The sequence below is a fragment of the Panthera onca genome, chromosome C1 (genome assembly GCF_046562875.1).
Source record: "Panthera onca isolate mPanOnc1 chromosome C1, mPanOnc1 haplotype 2, whole genome shotgun sequence".
NCBI lineage: Eukaryota > Metazoa > Chordata > Mammalia > Carnivora > Felidae > Panthera > Panthera onca.
The window spans coordinates 128,972,942-128,994,665 of record NC_138346.1 but is presented as its reverse complement, the minus strand read 5'-3'; the positions used below and the strand labels follow the sequence as shown (position 1 = coordinate 128,994,665).

Genomic DNA, 21,724 nt, shown 5'->3' with positions numbered 1-21,724 from the left:
TAACCAAGGTGATCCATACCTATTTCTTTTATTTTTTTAATTAAAAAAAATTTTTTAATGTTTATTTATTTTTGAGAAAGACAGAGTGTGAGCGGGGGAGGGGCAGAGAGAGGAGCAGACACAGAATCCGAAGCAGGCTCCAGGCTCTGCGCTGTCAGCACAAACTGTGAGATCATGACCTGAGCCGATGTCAGACACTTAACCAACTGAGCCACTCGGGCGCCCCATCCATGCCTGTTTCTAACATTGTCTAGCATGTATTGTGTGAGATAAGTTTTACAACATGTGAGAATGCCTTGTTGGTTTGCACATACTGTTTGATTTGTTCCTTGTCCATGGCATGTGATATTCTGGACAATTGCAAAGGTATAAAGAAAATCTCTTGCAGGACTCTCATAGCTGGTCATTATTTACTGTTTCCTAGTTGCTTGTGCACCTGGAAGAGTGACCATCCAAGAAGATCCTCCGGGCCACCTGTCTGTGGCTTGGTCCAATGTAGATCTGGGTGATTACTATGTGGCCTTTGTGAAGAGTGATGATGGCTTGGAAGTCCACTGCAACACATCCCTCACCCAGTGCAATTTCTTATCTGAATGTGGCTTCACTTACTTTATTAGTGTTTTTGCCTATAACAAGGCAGGGCAGAGTCCTCTGGGCGATGTGTTCAATTATACCACAGGTAAGTTGCACTTGATGCTTGTGAAGGGAGTTCTGAGTTCCCTGAACTCAGCAGCAGCATAAATCACCTTTGCGATAACTGACTGACATAGGTTACCTGGGAGTCATTCCAGGGTCAAGAACAGAAAGAGAATCTCTCCTCTCACATTCTTTCCAGAGCAGGAAATTTTGGGTTCATGGACCCAACCTTAACAAGAATGCAAGGCGTAGAAGTGAAAAGAGAGCAAAGAATATAGTTGTTCATACCTGCTCTGAAAAATTAAACCCTCCACCATGATCTACTGAGTGTTCAGCACCCTGTGCAAGGTGCTGAAGGGGACACAGTCCTCCTGTCTCAGGAGTTCACCCTTTCCCCAAGACCGAAAACAGAGATGCCATGGCAAAGGCACTGCCTGGTGTGGAAGGCTCTGCAGCAGGACACCTGTCCTAACTTGTCCTAATTGTCCTAACTTGACCTCTAACTCATTTGAAAAATGGGGATAAAGACATTACCTTGCTAGTTCCTTAGTATCCTTAGTATGCAAAATGGGACAAATAATAATGAGAGCATGAATATGAAATAGGTCTTTGCATGTGGTAAAGCACAGTGCAAAGTATTTTTTATTAGCATCATTATTACTATTATTCTCTTCTACTAGTCTTGGATCTTCTAGGGAGCAAGGACTGTTTTATTTACCTCTTCATCCTCAATGTTTCTTATACTGTGATTGGCATATGGGAAATGCTTGATGTTTGAAGAATGAATGGAGTGAGTGATTTAAACTTAACCATATTTACAAATAAAAACATAATATCATTGTGTATGACTAGCTGGATTACAATAAATTTTACCAAGTTGAAGGAAGCAAATAATTGATGCCTTTGGAAAATGGAATAAGAGGCTATCAATCAAGTCTCAAGAGCAGGAGGGCCTTCCAGAAGGAGTGACCTTGAACTGGATATTTAAGGATGAATGGAATGGAGGTGGGGCAAGGGCATCCAGAAAACTCCAAGCCATGCTAGACATTTGTCAGAATTTGTCCATGACATAATATAGGGTCTGTTCTAAGATGTACTAATACAATGATCCTTCCCCCTCCTGCAGCCCTCAGTCTTATCTGGTTAGTGTCTGGAAAGACTGATAGGATTGGGAACTTAGACTAGGTATCATTTTTATCAGGCAGAAGAGAGGAACAGCATTTCAGTAGAGGGTTAGCAGTCTTCAAGGCATAAGGAAATGAGAGCACATGTAGGGTGGGGAATTGAGGGAATTGGTGAGGGGAGGCACAGCTGAACATGTAGGTTGGATGCAGCTTGTGATGACCTTGGACATCATGCATAGAGGATTTATCCTTTATGTAGTGGGTGTTAGGCCAAGATCACAGCTGGAAAGACCTGTAGGAGGTTCTTGGAGCAACTTAGGAGGGCTGTGGCAGAAACTCTGGGCCCTGGGAGATCAGGACTCAATGCCCTCCTCTGACATCCTTGTTCCTTTACTGACCTCCATTTTCTCTCTCTGCTCCTGCTTTCAGCCCCCTGTTGTCCTAGCGATATTAACCCTGTGTTGGTGTCCAGTGACAGAGTAGAGATTGTCTGGTCTCCTGTCCGTGGTGCCGAACTTTATGAAACCAAGGCTGTAGATGGGTTCAAAGTGGTTGAGTGCAATGACACCGCTCCTGCTTGCACCCTCTCCGCTCTAGAGTGTGACACCAAGTACAACGTCACAGTGTATTCCTTCAGCGAAGTCCGGGGCAGCAATATGTCATGTACTTCCCGATTTGTAACCACAGGTACGATACAGCTATGATTTCCTTCACTGCTGTCTGAACTATTCACCCTAGCTATGGGCATGCCCTTCATGATGGGCATTCAGCAAGAACTGTAAAACCACTCTTTGTGGGGACCATCAGAGCCCCTCTCTTCCTACAGAAGGGCAGAAGAGTAGGCAGAACAAGGAAAGTGGGGGGGGGGGGGGAACAAAAAAGGAGATCACGGGGAGAGTAGAAAACTTCCTCAGTAATTACTTCAGCCATTCAGTTCCTCTGACTTTTGGGGGCTGGGGGGACAGGGAACTCTCTGTATTCACACCACGAGGGTTAAGACTGCAAATGTTCATCTTAATTACTTTTGCTTTTGGAGTTCAAAATGCCCCTTAATATTTTCCGGTGAGTCTGATGCTACAGGAACCTAATACCATGTTTCCACACAAAGGCTCTGTGAATCTGGGCTACATGCTCGTTATGTTTGAAAGCAGGGATGATCTCATGTTGGGGTGGTGGGGGAGGCGGGGGTGGGAATCACATTTAGACCAGATGGCACACCTGATATTTTTGACTCACACTGTTTCAATTAATAATCTAAAATTGCTTAGCTCCTTGCAGTCCCGAAATAAAAAACGTTTCAAAGGATGCATTCTCCATGATTCGTGTGCACTGGCGATCCACTAATGACGATGCCACTTACACGGTGACTGCCCAGGGGGAGAAAGGGCTGTATCGGTGCAGCAGCAAGGGAGAGTCCTGCGTGATGGGGAGCTTGCCCTGCGGCTCCGTGTTCTCCGTCACTGCGGTGGCTGAAACACAGGCAGGGCGGAGCCTGCCCAGCTTCAGTGTGCCCCTGGAAACAGGTAGGTGGCAGCCTCCATCCTGAACGTTGACTTCAGTGTGGTCCTTAGAAATCGTTATGACATGAACTTTCTCATTTCGTTGACCCTAACTGTGATAGAAATACATTATACTCTCTGGCCTTTCAAACAGCCCAGTCTTAGAAAATAAAACTTGCCATGTTTGGACACAGTTTCTGTAAAAATAGCATCAAAAGACTCTAATATATTCCTATGCTGACATCAAAGGAGGAATACATTGACGCTGCAAAACATTGATTTGAATTCACATTCCTCCATGACATGATCTCCCGAAACAACGAACAAGTAACCAAATGAGCTGGCTTATGTTTTCTTTCTTTGGCTCAGCCGTTTAAAACCTTTCTGTGTAAAATGCTTTCTGAGTTTCAGTTTTCTGGTAAAAGGGGAGAATGGATTGCTCGGGTGGTTGCAAATGTTAAGTTAGTTAATGCTGCAAGCACTTAGCATGGTGCCTGATGCATACACAGTAAGAGCTTGATAAAAGAAAGCTGTTACAGCTTTAAAGCACTGTGTGTGAGTGAAATTTAGCAAATTACTTAAAACTTTTGGACATTATTTTCTCTTATATACAATGGATGGCACTTTGGACTATAAAAGTTGAAATGTAAAAAGCAGCAGAATAGAGACCATGCCCAATATTCAGGAAGATTCTAGATATCCTATATCCTGTTTAACAATCTCTGAAAATTTGAGAATTGGCTGTGATATTCTTAGGTATTGCAAGCTTTTATATCAATTAAGTACTATGAAATGCATGAAAAAGGCAACATACTTTCAATTGCAAAGGCTGTAAAATGTTATATTGGGAGAAGAGGTGAATACAGCCATTGCTTTGAAGTTTGCAACTGGAATTGTTAAAGTTGGGAAACAACAAAGGATTTCTTTCTTATTCTGAAAACATTGGGAGGAAACTCACATTACCCACAGCCAGTTAGTGCTCCGCCTTCTTGGGGAAAGCAACCCCAACGTAGAGTTGATGTTAAATGATGTATCAGAGGAAATGAGATTGTGCTTAACAAAAGGAGATTTTGCTTAATAATTAAAGATTTGAGAAATGCAGGATACTGAATGGTATACAGACAAAATACCATTCTCTGTCATTTTCCCACAAATAACCCTCAGTGGAAACAAATCCCCAATTCTTTCTCTTCTTCCCCACCTAAGTGCCGTGCTGTCCAGCTGGTCTGACGGTAACTCAGGTCACCCAATCAGTAATCAACGTGAGCTGGACTGTTGGGACCGGGGCCCAAACCTATGTGACAGTTCTGGAGTCACACACCGGACAGTCTAAGTGTCTCACCCATCAAAACCAGTGCCTCCTGGGATGTATCACATGTGGCGTCAATTACACAGTGGCATTAAAAGCGATTAGTGCCACTGGGTTGACTGCAGACTGCACCTACCAAAGTTATTCCTCTAGTAAGTGAATTCTAAATTCCAGCTATGGAGTATCAATATGGACTTCGACTATTTTTTTAAAGTTTCTTTCCTTCTTTATTTACTTACTTATTCATAATTTTTTAAAGTTTATTTATTTATTTTGAGAGAAAGCATGAACTTGAGCTGGGGAGGGGTAGACAGAGGGAGAGAGAAAGAATCCCAAGCCGGCTCCTCATTGTTAGTGCGGAGACTGATGTGAGGCTCAAATCCACGAACCATGAGATCATGAGCTGAGCCGAAATCAAGAATTAAATGTTCAACCAACTGAGTCACCCAGGCACCCCTAAGTTTTTTTATTTTTTTTTGAGAGAGACGGAGAGAGCATAAGCAAAGGAGGGGCAGAGAGAGAGAGGGAGGATCCCAAGCAGGCTCCAAGATGCCAGCACAGAGCCGACATGGGGCTCAAGCTCACAGAACTGTGACATCATGACCTGAGTTGAAATCAAGAGTTGGAGGCTGGGCCCAACTGACTGAGCCACCTGGGTACCCCAGGACTTTGACTATTATCAATCCAGATGTAAGCCCATCCTTCTCATTTAAAAAGATCCTGCATCTCCATTCTGCTAGCATTATAAATTCAGATTATTTTCTAAAATGTTTACAAGTTTCCTCTTAGAACCTCAAAGCGTCGGAGGCTTCTGTTGGTGGTTGATGAATTGATTCCCTTGGTAACATGGTTCAGGTATACTTTTTCTGAAGGCAGGACAGATTTATACGGCACAGCTACCCGCTGCACAGAGTAACTCAGCCTGGCAGAGTTTCCAGAAAGCATTTAGGTCACACATTCTGTTTGTCTTGAATTCTTTTCTTCTCATTATTATTATGCTATCACCTCTCTCTTCTAAACCACTCCATCTCCTTCAATGGTTTCTTATTTCAACAGGCTGAAAGAGCACTGTCTACTGACAGTATTGTATCTTGTTCTTCACAAAGAGCAAATCATTAGGGAATAGCAGGGGAAGGTAGTGGGTATGGGGTTAGCAAATAAGATTGATTCTCTTGTGTGAATCTAGTCCACTGAAGTGGCTGTTTGGGGCATGCTTTTGAAAAAAGAAAAGAAAACTCCTGGAAATGCTTTTTTAATGAGAAAGTACAATCATTAGTTCACCGTGTCTGCCCCAGGGCACGGGATGGGAGAGCTAAAATATAATTTTGCCTCCCCAAGGGCAGTAGAAAAGGTCTTCAACTAGGAGTCTAAAGATACAGCTTCTGGGGCGCCAGGGTGGCTCAGTCTGTTAAGCGTCCGACTCTTCGTTTTAGCTCAGGTCAGGATCTCAGGGTTATGAGATGGAGCCCCGCGTGGGGCTCCACGCAAGCCTGCTTGACATTCTCTCTCTCCCTCTCTCTGCCTCTCCCCACCCTGACGCCACCTCTCACTCACACACTCTCTCTCTCCCTCAAAAAAAAAAAAAAAAAAAAAAAAAAAGTTTCTTATAAGCTTCATTGCCTTATCTTCCCTAATGTTTCCTCATTGGTAAGAGAAATTGTAATAATGTGAAAGCATTTATAACATGCTACACATACGTAAGCTGTTTCATACTTTCTTTGGGACCATTATCTTTCATTAGATTTACTGCCTGCGTTCTTACCCTGATATCCAGTTCTGGGAATATGGCCCACTGCTTATCTTCACATGTAAAAAAAACCTTTCTTTAAAAGAAAGAACAAATCAAATGAACCTGATTATCTATAACTGAATGTTTTAATCATCATACCACAACATTTTAATTTTTGTTACTGAGTAAGCCACCATTCGGTGCCCTGCTTGACACCTGATGTGTGTAGCCTGCTCAGGGCATCTAGCAAAGAAAACAGAAGGACCTAGTGAGCTAGCATGGACAAAGTGTGGATGAGCAAAGCCTGGTCACCTGACTCTTGTGTAAGTGACTACTCCCCAGGTGTCATGCTACTCAGGTCAGCAAAATAGGTATTTTCAATTAAAGCTGATAGCAGTTAATGGGGCACCTGACTGGCTCAGTCAGTTAAGCATCCAACTCTTGGTTTCGGCTCAGGTCATGATCTGGCTTCATGAGTTGGAGCTCCTTGTGGGGTCTGTGTTAGCACAGAGCCCACCCGGGATTCTCTCTCTCCCTTTCTGCCCCTCTCCTGCTCATGCTGACTATCTCTCTCAAAATAAATAAATAAAATTTTAAAAACCTGAATGCAGACGATTTAAATTCAATCCCACTAAAATCTTGTGGAACTAGGGCATTATGAAAGATCTTAACAAGGATTCTATACACTTGGCTCACATTTGTATATAATACATAGCTGCCAAGTGGAGATTTTTGTAATATTTGTTTATTTTTGAGAGAGAGAGAGAGAGAGAGTGCAAGCAGGGGAGGGGCAGAGAGAGAGGGGGTACAGAGGATCCAAAACGGGCTTTGTGTTGACAGCAGACAGCTCGATGCGGGACTCGAACTCATGAACTGTGAGATCATGACCTGAGCTGAGGTCAGAAGCTTAACCAACTGAGCCACACAAGCACCCCACCAAGTGGGGAGTTTTGTTTTTTTTGTTTTTTAATTTTTTTAATGTCTTATTTATTTTTGAGAGACAGAGACAGTGCAAGTGGGGGAAGGGCAGAGAGACAAGGAGACACGGAATTTGAAGCAGGCTCCAGGCTCTGACCTGTCAGCACAGAGCCTAACACGGGGCTCCAACCCAGGAACAGTGAGATCATGACCTGAGCCAAAGTCAGACGCTTAACTGACTGAGCCACCCAGGTGCCCCAAGTGGGGACTTTTTAACTCACTGTTGTTCTCCATTAAAAATTCTTGGCTCACCTCAGCATCACACATGGATTTCTAATCATGTGGCCCACCACAGAAAGAACTTGAGTACCCCTTCGAATAATGCTCTAATCATATATTATTTAGGTTACTTATCTTGTTTCCCCACTGTAATAAAGGCCATGTTTATCTGATGGTGGAATAAGTGATTTGTGTCTGTTTTTATCCTCAGGTGCCTGCTGCCCTTTGGGAGTGAAATTATATAGGCTGAGCCCTAATGGCATCCGAATCTACTGGCAAGCCTCCAGGGGCTCTACCAATTATAGCACTGACCTCTACGGTTCTAAAGGCATTTTCACCTGTGCCCCAAGAGCTGGCCTCAGTTTTTGTGATGTCACCGAGATACCCTGTGGGGATGTATATACCGTGATGGTCTCACCAGTTGCTGAGACAGGACTGAAGCTTACTTTCTGTCCAAAAAAAATCTATTCAGGTAGAGCAAGTTACAACGCTTTATTTGAAACTAACCCTGAACTCAATCTGTCAGTTAAGACTCAGAGCAATCACACTTATTTGCTATGTTAGGAAGGTCAAAGAGGTGTGAAATTTCTATATGCGGCAGGCAGATTCTGGCTACAGGGATCTCAAGCTTCTTTGCAACTGTGATGTTTTCTTATTATATGATTTGGAGACACTCCTCCCTTCACTGTCCCTTTCTTTTTCAGAAAAAGGACCAGATGCTTGCTGTTGAAATAGTAAAGCAGATTTAAAATGATTTTTTGCTTTGAGATTTGGGAATCGATTTTTAACATAGTCTCAGAGATAATGATAAACACCCTGAAATGCTGGAAATTAAGAGACTTGAATCTTTATCTGCACAGGTTCGAGAAGTTGGAGAATCAGGGGAAAAAATGAATTTATAAATCAGAAGCTAGCTTTGGAAATATGAGTGGGCAGGCAGTCTGTGGTCACAAAACATGACTGTCAGCAGCTGCCATCTCACCAGAGCTGGCAGAAAAACATTAGCAATTCCCCTGTTCTGTCTTCCAGCACCTTCTGCTACCTTGCCCAGAGCATAGACATATATTTTTCATATATTTCTAAAAAATAAATTTTAAGAGAAGAGATAAGGCCCTAGAACTTTATAGGTGGTCACAGGAAGAGGAATAAATACTGACTCAGAAACCTTTACTGATAACCAGAATCTAAGAATTTCTAATTATGTATAGGTAACAGGAAGGCTCAAATGGCCCCTGGAAAGAACCAGGCCAGGTCTTCTTAATACTGTTCTTGCTGCCCTTGGCTGTCATGCTCTGATTCCTTGTATTTTCATTATCTTGTCCACAGAACAAGCTCGCCCAAAGTACTGCCCTATGGGAAGGGACAGATCTTAGGAAAAAGAGACTCAATACCAGTGTTTCATCATATTTGTATTGTTTTGTAATTTATCAAGTGTTTTCACATTCGGTATCTCATTGAATGCTCAAAATAACTCTATAAGGTAGATTCAACAACACGTTTTATTAGCTCCAACGTATAAATGAGAAAATTGAGGCTTCCAGCCTCTCAAATCTCTTATCTATAACTCTTCTAACCTCTAAATTCATATTCAAACTTGATACCTCTACCTGGAGGTGCCCCAAGGCATTTCAACTCCTCAGGGCAAAAGGGAACTCCTGATCTTCTGCAGTTTCTAATCTTCCTCCCCACATCCTTATTTCAGGTACACAAGCTAGAAATCCTTCAGTCAGAGGTGCTTGGGTGGCTCAGTCCGTTGGGCCTCTGACTTCGACTCAGGTGATGATCTCACCATCCATGAGTTCAAGTTCTACATCTGGCTCTGTGCTGACAGCTCAGAGCCTGGAGCCTGCTTCGGATTCTGTGTCTCCCTCTTTCTCTGCCCCTCCCCCACTAGTGCTCTGTCTCTTTCTCTCTCTCAAAAATAAAATAAAAACATTAAAAAAAATGTTTTTAAGAACCCTGGAGTCAGCTTCAGCCTCTCCTTTACCCTATATATTTAAGGGGTCTCCAAGTCCTGTCCTATTCACTTTGTGATGCTTTGGGGTTTTTAAAAATATTTTTAAAAAACATTTTAAGTAATCTCTGCACCCAGGGTGCCTGGATGGCTCAGTGCATTGAGCATCTGGCTCTTGATTTCAGCTTAGGTCATGATCTCACAGTTTGTGAGTTCGAGCCCCACCTTGGCCTCTATGCCGACAGCATGGAGCCTGCCTGGGATTCTCTCCTCTCTCTGCCCCTCCCCTGTTCTATCAAAATAAATAAATAAACATTTTTTCAAAAACTTAAAAGAAGAAGAGTAATCTCTACACCCAACATGGAGCTTAAACTTACAAACCCAAAATCAAGGGTCACATGCTGTACAGACTGAGCCAGCCAGGCACCCCACAATGGTTTTTAAATCTAACTTCTCTTCTCTCCTACACCTACTGCTATATGATAGGCCCTCACCACTTCTCCCCTAGACTACTGCCCCAGTGTTGTCTTCTGGAGCTCATGCCAGCCTCCATGCTATTATCAGAGTTGTCATTTCTGGGCACTGATCCAATTATGTTTCCTTTATGCTTCAAAATCCTCAAAAAGTGTTCCATTGCCCCATGGGATAAAAGTCAGTACTTAGAGCATGGCATTCAAAGCTCCTCACAGTCCATCCATAGTTAGTCTTCCTACACTTGCACTGTTCAATAGATATTTAACACAAGCCACGTATGAAAAAATTTAAATTTTCTAGTAGCCACATTAAAAAATTAAAAACAAATAGGTAAAATTAATTTTTTAAGTTTATTTATTTATTTTGAGCAGGGAGGGGCAGAGAGAGAGAGAGAGAGAGAGAGAATCCCAAGCAGGCTCTGTGCCATCAGTGCAGAGACCGACATAGGCTCGATCCCACAACCCTGAGATCATGACCTGAGCTGAAATCAAGAGTCAGACGCTCAACCAACTGAGCCACCCAGACTCCCCAGGTAAAATTAATTTAATTATATATTTTAGTAATCCAACATCTCCAAAATATAATTTCAACATGAAATCAATGTAAAAATTTCACATTATTTTTTTCCATACTAAGTCTTCAAAATCTGGTGTTCATGTAATACAGCATACCTCAGTTCAGACTAGCCACATGTGGAGCCCTCAGGAGCTACATGTGACAGGTGCCTGCTGTGTGGAACAACACAATTCTAGGCTCACTCCACAATATCTGTCCTAAGAGGACTCTATTCTCTAGTATAGCCGCATGGAATCATTCCCACACACCTGCCCTCACCACACACATATACCGTGCTGTACCATGCTTCTGAGCTGGTGCAGTACTCTTCTCTTTGCCTGGGATTCCACCTCTGCCAAGGGAATTTCCTCTTCTCTGTTAAGTCTTCTCCAATTTTTAAAAAAATGTTTATTTTTGAGGAAGAGAGCGAGCATAAGGTGGAGGAGGGGCAGAGAGGGGGACAAAGGATCTGAAGCAGGCTCTGTGCTGAGAGCAGAGAGCCTGACTTGGGGCTTGAACTCATGAACTGTGAGATCATAACCTGAGCCGAAGTCAGACCCTTAACTGACTGAGCCACCCAGGTCACCCAAGTCTTTACCAATTCTTAGAGGCTGATTAGTCTTTGTGCTCCCTCTTTTGTGGCCCCATATCACCCTTATCTTTACCCTGCCATACAGCTGTGAGTTGAAAATGTGTTATTTCCCCTAATAAATAGTAATCTCTGGACTCTTAACATATAGCACATAACTATCTCCAATATATTTTAAATTAAAAAATGAATGAGTTTATGTGTTTGCCTATGATCCCACAGCCAGTATGTCAGCCACTAGAAGACCTTGTTATCAGAATACCCTCGGAACGCCTGGGTGGCTCCGTCGGTTGAGTATCTGACTCTTGATTTGGCTCACAGTTCGTGAGACTGACCCTCGTGTCTTGCTCTGTGCTGACAGCATGGAGCCTACTTGGGATTATCTCTCTCTGTTCCTCTGCTGCTCGTGCTCTCTTTCTCTTTCTCTCTCAAAATACATAAATAAACTTAAAAAAGAACTCTATACCCTCTGGTGGGGTGCCATCGCAACCTGTAGCCTTTCCATATTAGGAAGGATGGGTGTTTAGACTCAGGGAATCTGCTTTTGCTCCATTTCTCTGGTAAAAATCAGGCCTCTGAGGAAAGTTCTTTCTTTTTGTTTTTTGGGTTTCTTTTTTTCAATATCATTGATGCCTTCCTTTGATTATTAGGACGATATTATAAATGATAATAATGACCAATATTTATCGAGTGTATTGCCAGGCACTGTCCTATTAACTCAGTTGATTCCTATAACCACCTAATGAGGTCGGTGCTCTTATTCTTTACCACTTTACAGATAAATTAAGACACAGAAAAGGAAAGTGACTTGTCCAGGGTCATACTGCTAGCTGTATCCTCTTATCACCCAAGCTGGTTCTTATTCATTCTTTGGTTCACTTTTCCACTATTCTTTTTTTTTTTAATTTTTTTTTTTAACATTTATTCATCTTTGAAAGACAGAGAGAGACAGAGTGCAAATGGGGGAGGGCCAGAGAGAGAGGGAGACACAGAATCCAAAGCAGGCTCCAGGCTCTGAGCTGTCAGAATAGAGCCCGATGCGGGGCTCGGACTCACGGACTGTGAGATCATGGCCCAAGCTGAAGTTGGCCGCTCAACCGACTGAGCCACCCAGGTGCCCCACTTTTCCACTATTCTTAAAGCTATACTTTCACCATCTTTTTTTTAAATATCTTTAATATTTTAAATATGTCAGTTAATACATATAAATGCTTTTGTTGTTATTCATTCCAGTAACCTGCTCTGGAAGTACACTTGGAATGGGTAAGTCCTTTTTCTCATGGATGAAATAGAATTTTTGTTGTTGCTCTTTAGGGTGACGTAATGAAGCTGACTCTTTCTGTGATGTGAGTGGTTCCTGCCCTCCCCTCCCATAACCGTTTCCCCCTATTAGAATGCCTCCCCTCAGATTCCACCAGTTGAAATGAATTCCTTTGCATTCGGAAGTCTTTTCAGCCTCCCAGGATCCCACGGGAAAATGTAAATACGTGTCAGAGAGGCTGCTGCTTCCTCCTTCATTTCAGAGACTGGTTCCCAGCCCTGCTGTACGTTGAGTCATCTCGAGAGCTTAAAAGTAACTGACGCCTGGGCTTTATCCCCAGAAAGTCTGATTTAATTGGTCTGGGGTAAGTCTGGGCATCAGGATTTTTCAAAGCTCCTTAGGTGATCCTACAGCGTAGCCAAGCCTGAGAACTGCAGCTTTAGAGCAGGCCTTCTCAGACTTTATTGTGCATGCAAATCACCCGGGGTCTTGTTAAAACCAGATTCTGATTTGGTAGGTGTGGGAGGATCAGAGACTTTGCACTTCTAACAAGGTCCAGGTGATGCCGGTGACATTGATGCTGCAGGTCTGACCACCTAGTAGCCAGGTGTTAGAGGGAAACTTAACAGCCTGCAAAGAGCAAGGATGTCTGGTTTGCATTTACATGGGTGGCTATGCCAGTGGAGGAAAAGAGGGTGCTGAAGGGGGAGTTGGAGTAAGGATACTCTCACTACCTCCTTGGCTATGCTCAGAACTGACCTCCCCTGGGCTATTCTAGGTCCCAGATGGAGGCTACTCTTGGGCAGGGCATGACCACAGAGCTGTGTGTGCTGGCCCAGTGAGTAGCATGTGCTGCTTTAAAGGAATCCTTGCCACATCTTCCAGGGGCCTGCTTGGTTTGGGGCTTTGAGAAAACCCCCAGGGAGTATTATCAATCCCAAACTACAGACAGGACACACACACACACACACACACACACACACACACAGTCACATGCCCATTCAGACATGGCTGACTTTAGAGGGTATGAGTGGAAATGAAACCTTCCCATCAGTAAACACCACAGGAGAGCCTCCCAGACTGGGCCAGCTTCCCATCCAACACTTCCTTCCATTGACAGGGATTAGGTCTAGAGTCTCTCTCCACTGCCTGTTCTCCAGGTCCAATGCCTCTCTGAGCACAGCAGGACGCATGCTTTCCAATTCTTGTCCCACCTGCAGATCTGAAATAAGCACAATCCCTATTAATTTTTAAAAGTGTTCTGTCTCCAGCAACTATAGGGAAACCTGCCTGACTTATTAAAAACAAACTGTGAGTGGGCACCTGGATGGCTCAGTTAAACGTCTGACTCTTGATTTCGGCTCAGATCATGATTTCACCATTTTGAAACTGAGCCCCGTGTCAGGCTCTGTGCTGAGCCTCTGTGCTGAGTCCTCATGACCATGAGCCCTGGTCTTCAGTGAAATGTACACAGGCCTGGATCTTCATTTTTGGATCCTATATCCAGTATTATGGCAGTATTTAACCAGTGTTTCCCTGATACCCAGAGGGGTGGTAGAAGGGACTTGGGGGCCTCTCGGAGGAGAGGAGTGGTATGTTATAATACTGGCCTTTCCTAACATTTTGTTAAAGAAAGAGTTGCAATGGCTCTTTAAAAAAATGCTTGAAAACCATCACGCTTAGACTTTGCTACTCATCAGCATCACCAGAAATCTTGTTCAAAATGTAGTCTCGGGGGTGACTGGCTGGCTTAGTCAGTAGAGCATGTGACTTGACCTCAGGGTTGTGAGTTTGAGCCCCACCTTGGGAGTAGAGATTACTTTAAAAAAATGTAGATGTCTAGGCCTGTTGAGGTGGGATAGGGTCTGGGCCTCTGCAGTTCTATCAGTTTCTCAGGTGATTCTGATACTCTGGAGTTTGAGCAGTAGTGCTCTGGTCAATACTCTCCCTCCCCTCTTCCTCTGTCCCTCTGGGCTGCCCCAGGTTGTCATTTCTCCTTCCTTAGTGAGGTTCAGGCTTGAGCCTGAAATCTGACACTCTCTTCAAGTAGATCCTGAAGCACTTTCAAAAATAAGAGTAAGCCAGATCACTTGAGAGTCTCTACATCATACAGAATTCATTATTATCTAAGGAGGAATTACTGTTGTCTCTCGGTTTGGCATTTCTCTTCCTTATACACAGGACTAATCAAATTGGGTTGCTGGGGCACATGGGGCTCCCAGATACACTAAGAGAAGCCTTGGGAATCTTGTTGGTCTAAGACTTTTGGTCTTCCTTGGCTCTTGGATTATCCTGAAGTTTTCTAACAACATGAATGGATTGTTTAAGAGACAGATCTGGGTTCAAATCCCACCGCTATCACTTACCCTTAGGCAAGTTGCTTCAACTCTCCCTCAGCCTAGGTTTCCTGAAAATTGGAATAATTAATTCATCAGATGTTATAAGGATTAAATAAGATACAAACTGTTGGACACAATGAGAGTTCCATAGTAAGCACTTACTTAATAAATGGTAGTTATTTTTTAAATTTTTTAAAAGTTTATATATTTTTGAGAGAGAGAGTGTACACACGTGTGAGCAGGGGACTGGCAGAAAGAGAGAGAGCGAGAGAGAGAGAGGATCCCAAGCAGGCTCAGCACTGCCTGTGCAGAGCCCAACACAGGGCTCTGAACTCACGAACTGTGAGATTGTGACCTGAGCAGAAATCAGGAGTCAGACACTCAGCTGAGCCACCCAGGCATCCCTAAATGGTAGTTATTACTAATTCAGATCGGTTTAAGCTCATATCATGCTGTATTATATTATGTGCCAGTTATTAACACTTTAATGTGCTTCTTGTGAGATATTTGCGTTGTAACCTCAATCCTCATAATACCCTAATTGATTCATTCTCAGAGTATGGTCCCAGGGCCAATAGCATGAGCAACATCTGGAAACTTCTTAGAAATGCAATTTGTGGGGCTCCACCATAGACCTAATGAGTGATGAGTCAGAAATTCCAGGGTTGGGGCCCAGGATCTTTGTTTTAACAAGCCCTCTGAGTGATTCTGATGCACGCTCAAGTTTGAGAACCACAGCTCTAATTCAAAGCAGCCATTCTGATGCTTGAAATTTGATGCAGGTTGGAAGGTAAGAGGGAAAACCACCTGGGGCAAGGGGGCTCTAAGAAGAAGTAGTTTGACATCCCTCCATGGAGGCATTGTTTGTCCTCAGCATCCAACCTGCTTCCTTGTCACTCACACTTTGGGGGGAATTTTCCTCCTGGAAACTCCCTCAGCAGTTAAACAGATTTATTATGTTGTCCCTACACAGACCCCCGAATCAATAAGATTTGGTAGCTGTCTGAGAGCCCAGCAAATTGGCCTGGGGTAGAGGGGGAAGTGGAAAGTTCTTTGTCCTGAGTCAGGAGTCTGAACTCCAAGAGATCCTGGGCAGGTTCGTTTCCTGAAGCAACCTGGTTAGTTAGAACCTGCTGGTTCGTTTCTTCTTGACCTTTGAACAGTTCAGACCGTCTTAATTTCCGGTTTACTTGCTGTGAAGTGCTACGAAAACAGCCTTTCAAGTCAAAAGACTAAGCTAGATTTCAGAGATATTTGAGGGCTTTTTAATTTAAGAAAATGTCTGCATATTTAATGTATCTTGTGGCTTCTTCCCTTCCTTGCCCTTTCAGTGATTTACCGAGGGAAAAGAAATGCAGAATAACACACTGAGCCACAGACAAAAACAGAGGCTGGACCTAGTGAGTAACTTCAATTGAAATGGTATGATTCCAAGGCAACATTTTTTGGCTTTGTTCAAAAAAATTCTTCCCGTATCTTTTGCAGAGTTGACTCGATTGTTAGTGCGATTAGAGGTGGAAAAGCTCTATTACAATACAAAGTACCTCTAGAGTAGGATAAGCTCCTTTGGCCTTTAGACCGCAACTCAGACTCCACTTCCTGAAGGCAAGCAAGGTCAGGTGTGTCCTCACCTGTGCAGGAGTTCAAGCACTGATGTGGAGAGGACTCAGTTGAGAAATGAATCCAGAAAGTCCTCTGGAAGACTGCCAGAGTGAGCTAGCATGCTGGGAAAGTTCTGGAAACGTGAAAGGTCTGCTGAGAAGGAACTCTTTCTGAAATTTCACATCCAGACACCACACAGACTTCAACACATCCACTTTATAGGTAGTTCACAGACACCCTTGCCAAGCATCCCTCTCTCCGTTCAAAGGCTGCAAATGTTCACTTGGAGAGCTTGAAATCAAGCCACCACACAGAGACACTGTTCATCTCAAGACAGATCCCCAGCAGGACCTTGGCATAGTTTGGAGAGCAACAGCTGCCAGGGCAACCTGTAGTAACAAACACCCTCATCTTAAGTTCGGAGGAAGCCAAGTTGCTGGTAGTGTTCGCAGAGACAAAGCATCGTGTGATGTTACCTCTGAGCAAGCATCTGGGAAAGCCAAACTGCCGGTCTGTTGCTAGGAGGATTGCAGTCATGGTTTTGAGTGAGCAAAGACTTCGATGGAGGAATGGCCAAGGCAAAGCCTTACACTGTGTCAGACTGACATCCATGCATCTTTTTCGGGGAGGACCATCGATCTTGCTGGTGGTATCCCCCACTCACACTGTGCTATTTTCACCTTTGGAGAGGAAAGACAATGATATCTAATATAAATCTGTCATACCTGGAAAAATGTTTGTCCTTTGAATGTCAATAACATTATTAAAAAATAGTGTGAGTGGATTGCATAACACACATGACCATAGTGCTACTCCCCAAAAGCATAGCCATGGAGCCAAGAATGTCTGTAGTTAGGTACAACCATAAAACTCTGCCCAAAGGGAAGTGGAGCATGGAGTTAAGGCTTGAGGTAAGCTGGGGGGGGGGGGGAAGGGAGTGGGGAGGGAACTTTTTTTTTTTCTATGCCTCCTTTCCCTTTCTGTGTAAGACTGATGGGAGATACATAATGTGACACTGATAAGAGATACTCCCCAGGGCATCTGCTCTTGTAAAGGAGGCAAGACACAGGTCTCAAAAAAATGGAGTTTGCTGCATCAAAGAGCACCAGAGAGGAGAACTGAGTTTAATTCACTTTTGTTCTTTTTTTTAAAAAAATTTTTAATGCTTATTTATTCTTTTTAAACAATTTTTTTTTTTAACGTTTATTTATTTTTGAGACAGGGAGAGACAGCATGAACAGGGGAGGGTCAGAGAGAGTGGGAGACACAGAATTTGAAACAGGCTCCAGGCTCTGAGCTGTCAGCACAGAGCCCAATGCGGGGCTTGAACTCACGGACCGCGAGATCATGACCTGAGCCGAAGTCAGCCACTTAACCGACTGAGCCACCCAGGCGCCCCTAATGCTTATTTATTCTTGACAGAGAGACAGACAGAACGTGAGCAGGGGAGAGGCAGAGAGAGAGGGAGACACAGAGTCCGAAGCAGGCTCCAGGCTCTGAGATGTCAGCACAGAGCCCAACACGGGGCTCAGACTCACGAGCTGTGAGATCATGATCTGAGCCAGAGTCGGACACTCAACTGATTGAGCCACCCAGGTGTTCCTAATTCACTTTTCTTCTTAAAAATAACAATTCCCTTTTGCTCTTTTTAAAAAGTTTTATTTGTTTACTTTGAGAGAGAGAGAGAAAGCGTGCAGCAGAGCGGCAGAGAGAGAGAGAGAGAGAAAGAGAATCCCAAGTAGGCTCCACACTGTCAGCACAGAACCCGATGTGTGGCTCCATCAGGTACTCAAACCCACGAACCTTGAGACCATGACCTGGGCTGAAATCAAGAGTCAGACGCCCATGGGGCACCTGGGTGGCTCAGTCAGTTAAGCATCCAACTTCTGCTCAGGTCATGATCTCATGGTTCGTGAGTTCAAGCCCTGCATTGGGCTCTGTGCTGACAGCTCAAAGCCTGGAGCCTACCTCCAATTCTGTGTCTCCCTCTCTCTCTGCCCCTCCCCCACTCATGCTCTGTCTCTCCCTCTCTCTCAAAAATGAATAAACCTTAAAAAAAAAAAAAAAGATGCCCAACCAACTGAGCCACCCAGGTGCCTCTTACTTTTGTTCTTAAACACCAGTATATGAACAGGAGCCATCCACATCACTGGGAGAACTCATTGCTTAATAAAGATTCCCAGATATCACCCCTGGAGATTCTCATTCAGTATGTCTAGGACCAGGCTTGGGAATCTATATCTTCAACAAACTCACCAAGTAACACGTGGCCAGGTTTGGGAAACTTAACAGGTTTGCAGTGGTGTGCTCTTCCTTGAAGCAAAATTTCAGTGATGAGAGTCTGAGAAGTGTCAAAAGATAAACTGAGGCATACTAATAAATTTGAGAGTTTTACCAGAACCTGATTCTAATTCAGCACCACCAGAACAGAAGTAGTTAGGAGTACTCCACTGACAGGATCTCAAGAAAAGACTTTCATAGAGAAGAGACAGGAGCAAATCAAGTGTATTGTTTAATTGGCTATAGCTTAAGTGGTTTCTGTATTTGGGAAAGCCTAATTGGCTGTTTGGTTGTCCTTAGACTTTGATTTCTTAATCTTGAGATGCTTACAGGCTTAGGTTTTGGTTTGCTTACACAGGATGTCAAGGCATTAGAACCACCTTGCTTTAATAGATTTCTTGTTTAATTTAACACAAGATAGAGGGATATGGCATGTGAGGAAAGATTTGGTGAGAAGATCTAGAAGGGTCCATGAGGTTCAGAGTGGTTCCATGCCCTATGAGGGCACCATGAACTGGGGCAACATTCTGAGCGGTGGTCCAGGGCCCATGTGAGACTGTGTGTTGATCCCAGTTGCCAGCAGGGTGTTCTTTTTTTTTTTTTTTTTTTTTTTTTTATTTATTTTTGGGACAGAGAGAGACAGAGCATGAACGGGGGAGGGGCAGAGAGAGAGGGAGACACAGAATCGGAAACAGGCTCCAGGCTCCGAGCCATCAGCCCAGAGCCTGACGCGGGGCTCGAACTCACGGACCGCGACATCGTGACCTGGCTGAAGTCGGACGCTTAACCGACTGCGCCACCCAGGCGCCCCCCCAGCAGGGTGTTCTGAGTAGAGTTGTGTCCATGGCTGATTGGAATGGCCAAAGAGCCAAAGGCCAAGGCCAAACAAAGGTCAGAATCCCTGATTTTAGGACACCAGGGAACTGCATCCTATATACCTATACCTTATGAATACCAGAACACAGAAAATGAAATGGTTATCTATCAACTATTTTATTTATCTATTTTTTAAGTTTATTTATTTTGAGAGAGAGAGACAGAGAGAGAGAGTGAGGAAGAGGCAGAAAGAGAGGGAGAGAGAGAATCCCAAGCAGGCTCTGCACTGACAGCCTAGATATGGGACTCAAACTCACGAACCATGAGATCATGACCTGAGCAGATATCGGACACTTAACTGACTGAGCCACCCAGGCGCCCCATGCCTATTTTAACTAGGCATCTGAGGCTGAGGTGCTTCAGTCAGAATTCCACAGAAGACAATGGGGTCCACACTGGTGAACATAAAACCAAAACATGGATGTGGCACATATCATGTGCTTCTAGGTGCTTTCCACATACTCATTTCGTTCTCAGAACAACTCTATGAGCTAGATAATATTCTTTCATACAGATAAGGAAAATGAGACTCAGAAAGATCAAGTAACTCATGTTTACATAGCTAACCAGTTGAAACACAAATTCTCAGGGCACCAAGTAAAAGTCCATGATTTTTTTTTTCATGATATTTTTATGGAGAATATTTCTCTGGATTATCATGATTAAGTCATCAGTTATTGATAAAGAAGACCTGAGAATAAGATGTTGGGTGAATGATCTACCCTAATTCAGCCCTTGGTTATTCTGGCTGTTTTTCTGCTTTTTGGGTTCTGGGTTTGTTTGTTTGTTTTTTTTCCTGCAAAGCAAATTTTTTGCCTCTGACCAGTGTTGTTGGATTTTACCTGTAATTCTGCCATGTCATGTTCAGGGAATTCAAATTCCCTGTTCAATTTGTTTAGGCAAATAAAGTAAAGGAGACTAGAGATATAGCTCAGGGAGGTTATGTGAAATTAAGGCGGCAAGGGAGGGTACGCAATATGGTACAATAAAAAGGGCAATAGTCTTGGAGCTGTCCTGAGGTCTTACATGATTTATTTAACTTCTGAATCTCAGTTTTCACATCTGTAAAATGGCAATAAGTATTTCATCTTGTTGGGCTGTTGTGAGGTTTTAGATATTACACTCATAGTTAACACATAAATGCAATCACACTGCTACTGAGAGGCAGAGCCAGGATTTGTAGGTTGTGGACCTGTGTCTTTGTGCAGCTAAGGACCACATTTGTTCTCCTATAACACACTCCCACCTTGGAATCTTCAGGGGCATGAACCACAGCTGTACTCCATGTGGTCCGAGGCAAACTTCCAGCCCCAAAGGGCTGTACTGTTTCATTCTCTGACACTGGGTCATTCTCCTCAAGGTAGGAGATGGAGGAATTTTACCCCCTCACTCCTCTGTCTTGGTTTGACTGTCTAGGGCAAGGAGCTCCATTTTAGAAGGATGAGTCGGCAATGTCATGTCTTTCTCTGATGGCTTGGGGCTCTATCCTGCCATACTAAGCAGAACCTGATTTTAAATTGAAAAGGGAGAGGAAAATAAATGCGTTCATTTGTTTAAAATTCTGAGCAGCTGAGTTCATTTAAAGTAGGTTTAAGAGGCCAGAGCTCCAGCTTCCATTCCCATATAAGCCATGAGTGGAAAAACCATTTATGCCACATGTTGTGCTTGAACCTATTTTATGGCTGCTTTTATTCGTCATTCTCTTTCTCTCCTAAAGAGCAAATACTGCAGCTTGTCCCATTGACTACTTTGTTGCTTTCTGTGTAGCTTATGCCTTATCCTAGTTCCCACTATACCACAAGCTGAGCATCCTTGGGAAGTTATTTCACTATCAGTTTCTTTATCTTTAAGGGTTATAATCCACTTACCATAATACCTTGTATGTAGTAAGCACTCAGTAAATATTAGCCATTATCATTAAGAGTATATTTCCACTTTCCTATGTGACCAACTTGAATTAAGACCATTGATTCTTTGCAAATCTATGGGAAAGTCTACTTTCTGACAGTGTAAATGATGGTTAGTGACAGATGGGGCTCTCAGCAACTAAACTGATTTCATTCATGACTGATTACTGTGATTTCACCTCAAAAGCACCATCTCAGGAAATAACTCTCTGCTTAAACTTGCTAAGTCTAAGCTCAAATCCCCTCCTTTGTGAATCCCTTCTTAACAATAACCCCTTCTTTTAAATCCTAAAGCATTGATGTTCTCTCTCACACAATTTTGCACATGAATTTATGCTTGTTGAGTAAATAATTACTGTTTTATTGGTTCATTTACGTATATTATCATCATGA

General features: G+C 43.4%; 1 protein-coding gene across 1 annotated transcript in view; it reads left to right on the top strand.

The window, feature by feature from the left end:
• The window catches only part of FNDC7 (fibronectin type III domain containing 7), a 29,963-nt gene extending 12,852 nt beyond the window's left edge, over positions 1–17,111 (top strand). The window contains exons 6-13 of the mRNA XM_060625293.3: positions 425–679; positions 2,190–2,447; positions 3,029–3,283; positions 4,466–4,720; positions 7,706–7,966; positions 12,300–12,329; positions 15,998–16,066; positions 16,152–17,111. Of these exons, the coding sequence (XP_060481276.1) occupies positions 425–679; positions 2,190–2,447; positions 3,029–3,283; positions 4,466–4,720; positions 7,706–7,966; positions 12,300–12,329; positions 15,998–16,029 (1,346 nt within the window). The 3' untranslated portion in view covers positions 16,030–16,066; positions 16,152–17,111. The remainder of the gene's footprint in view (positions 1–424; positions 680–2,189; positions 2,448–3,028; positions 3,284–4,465; positions 4,721–7,705; positions 7,967–12,299; positions 12,330–15,997; positions 16,067–16,151) is intronic.
• The last annotated feature ends 4,613 nt before the right edge of the window (positions 17,112–21,724 follow it).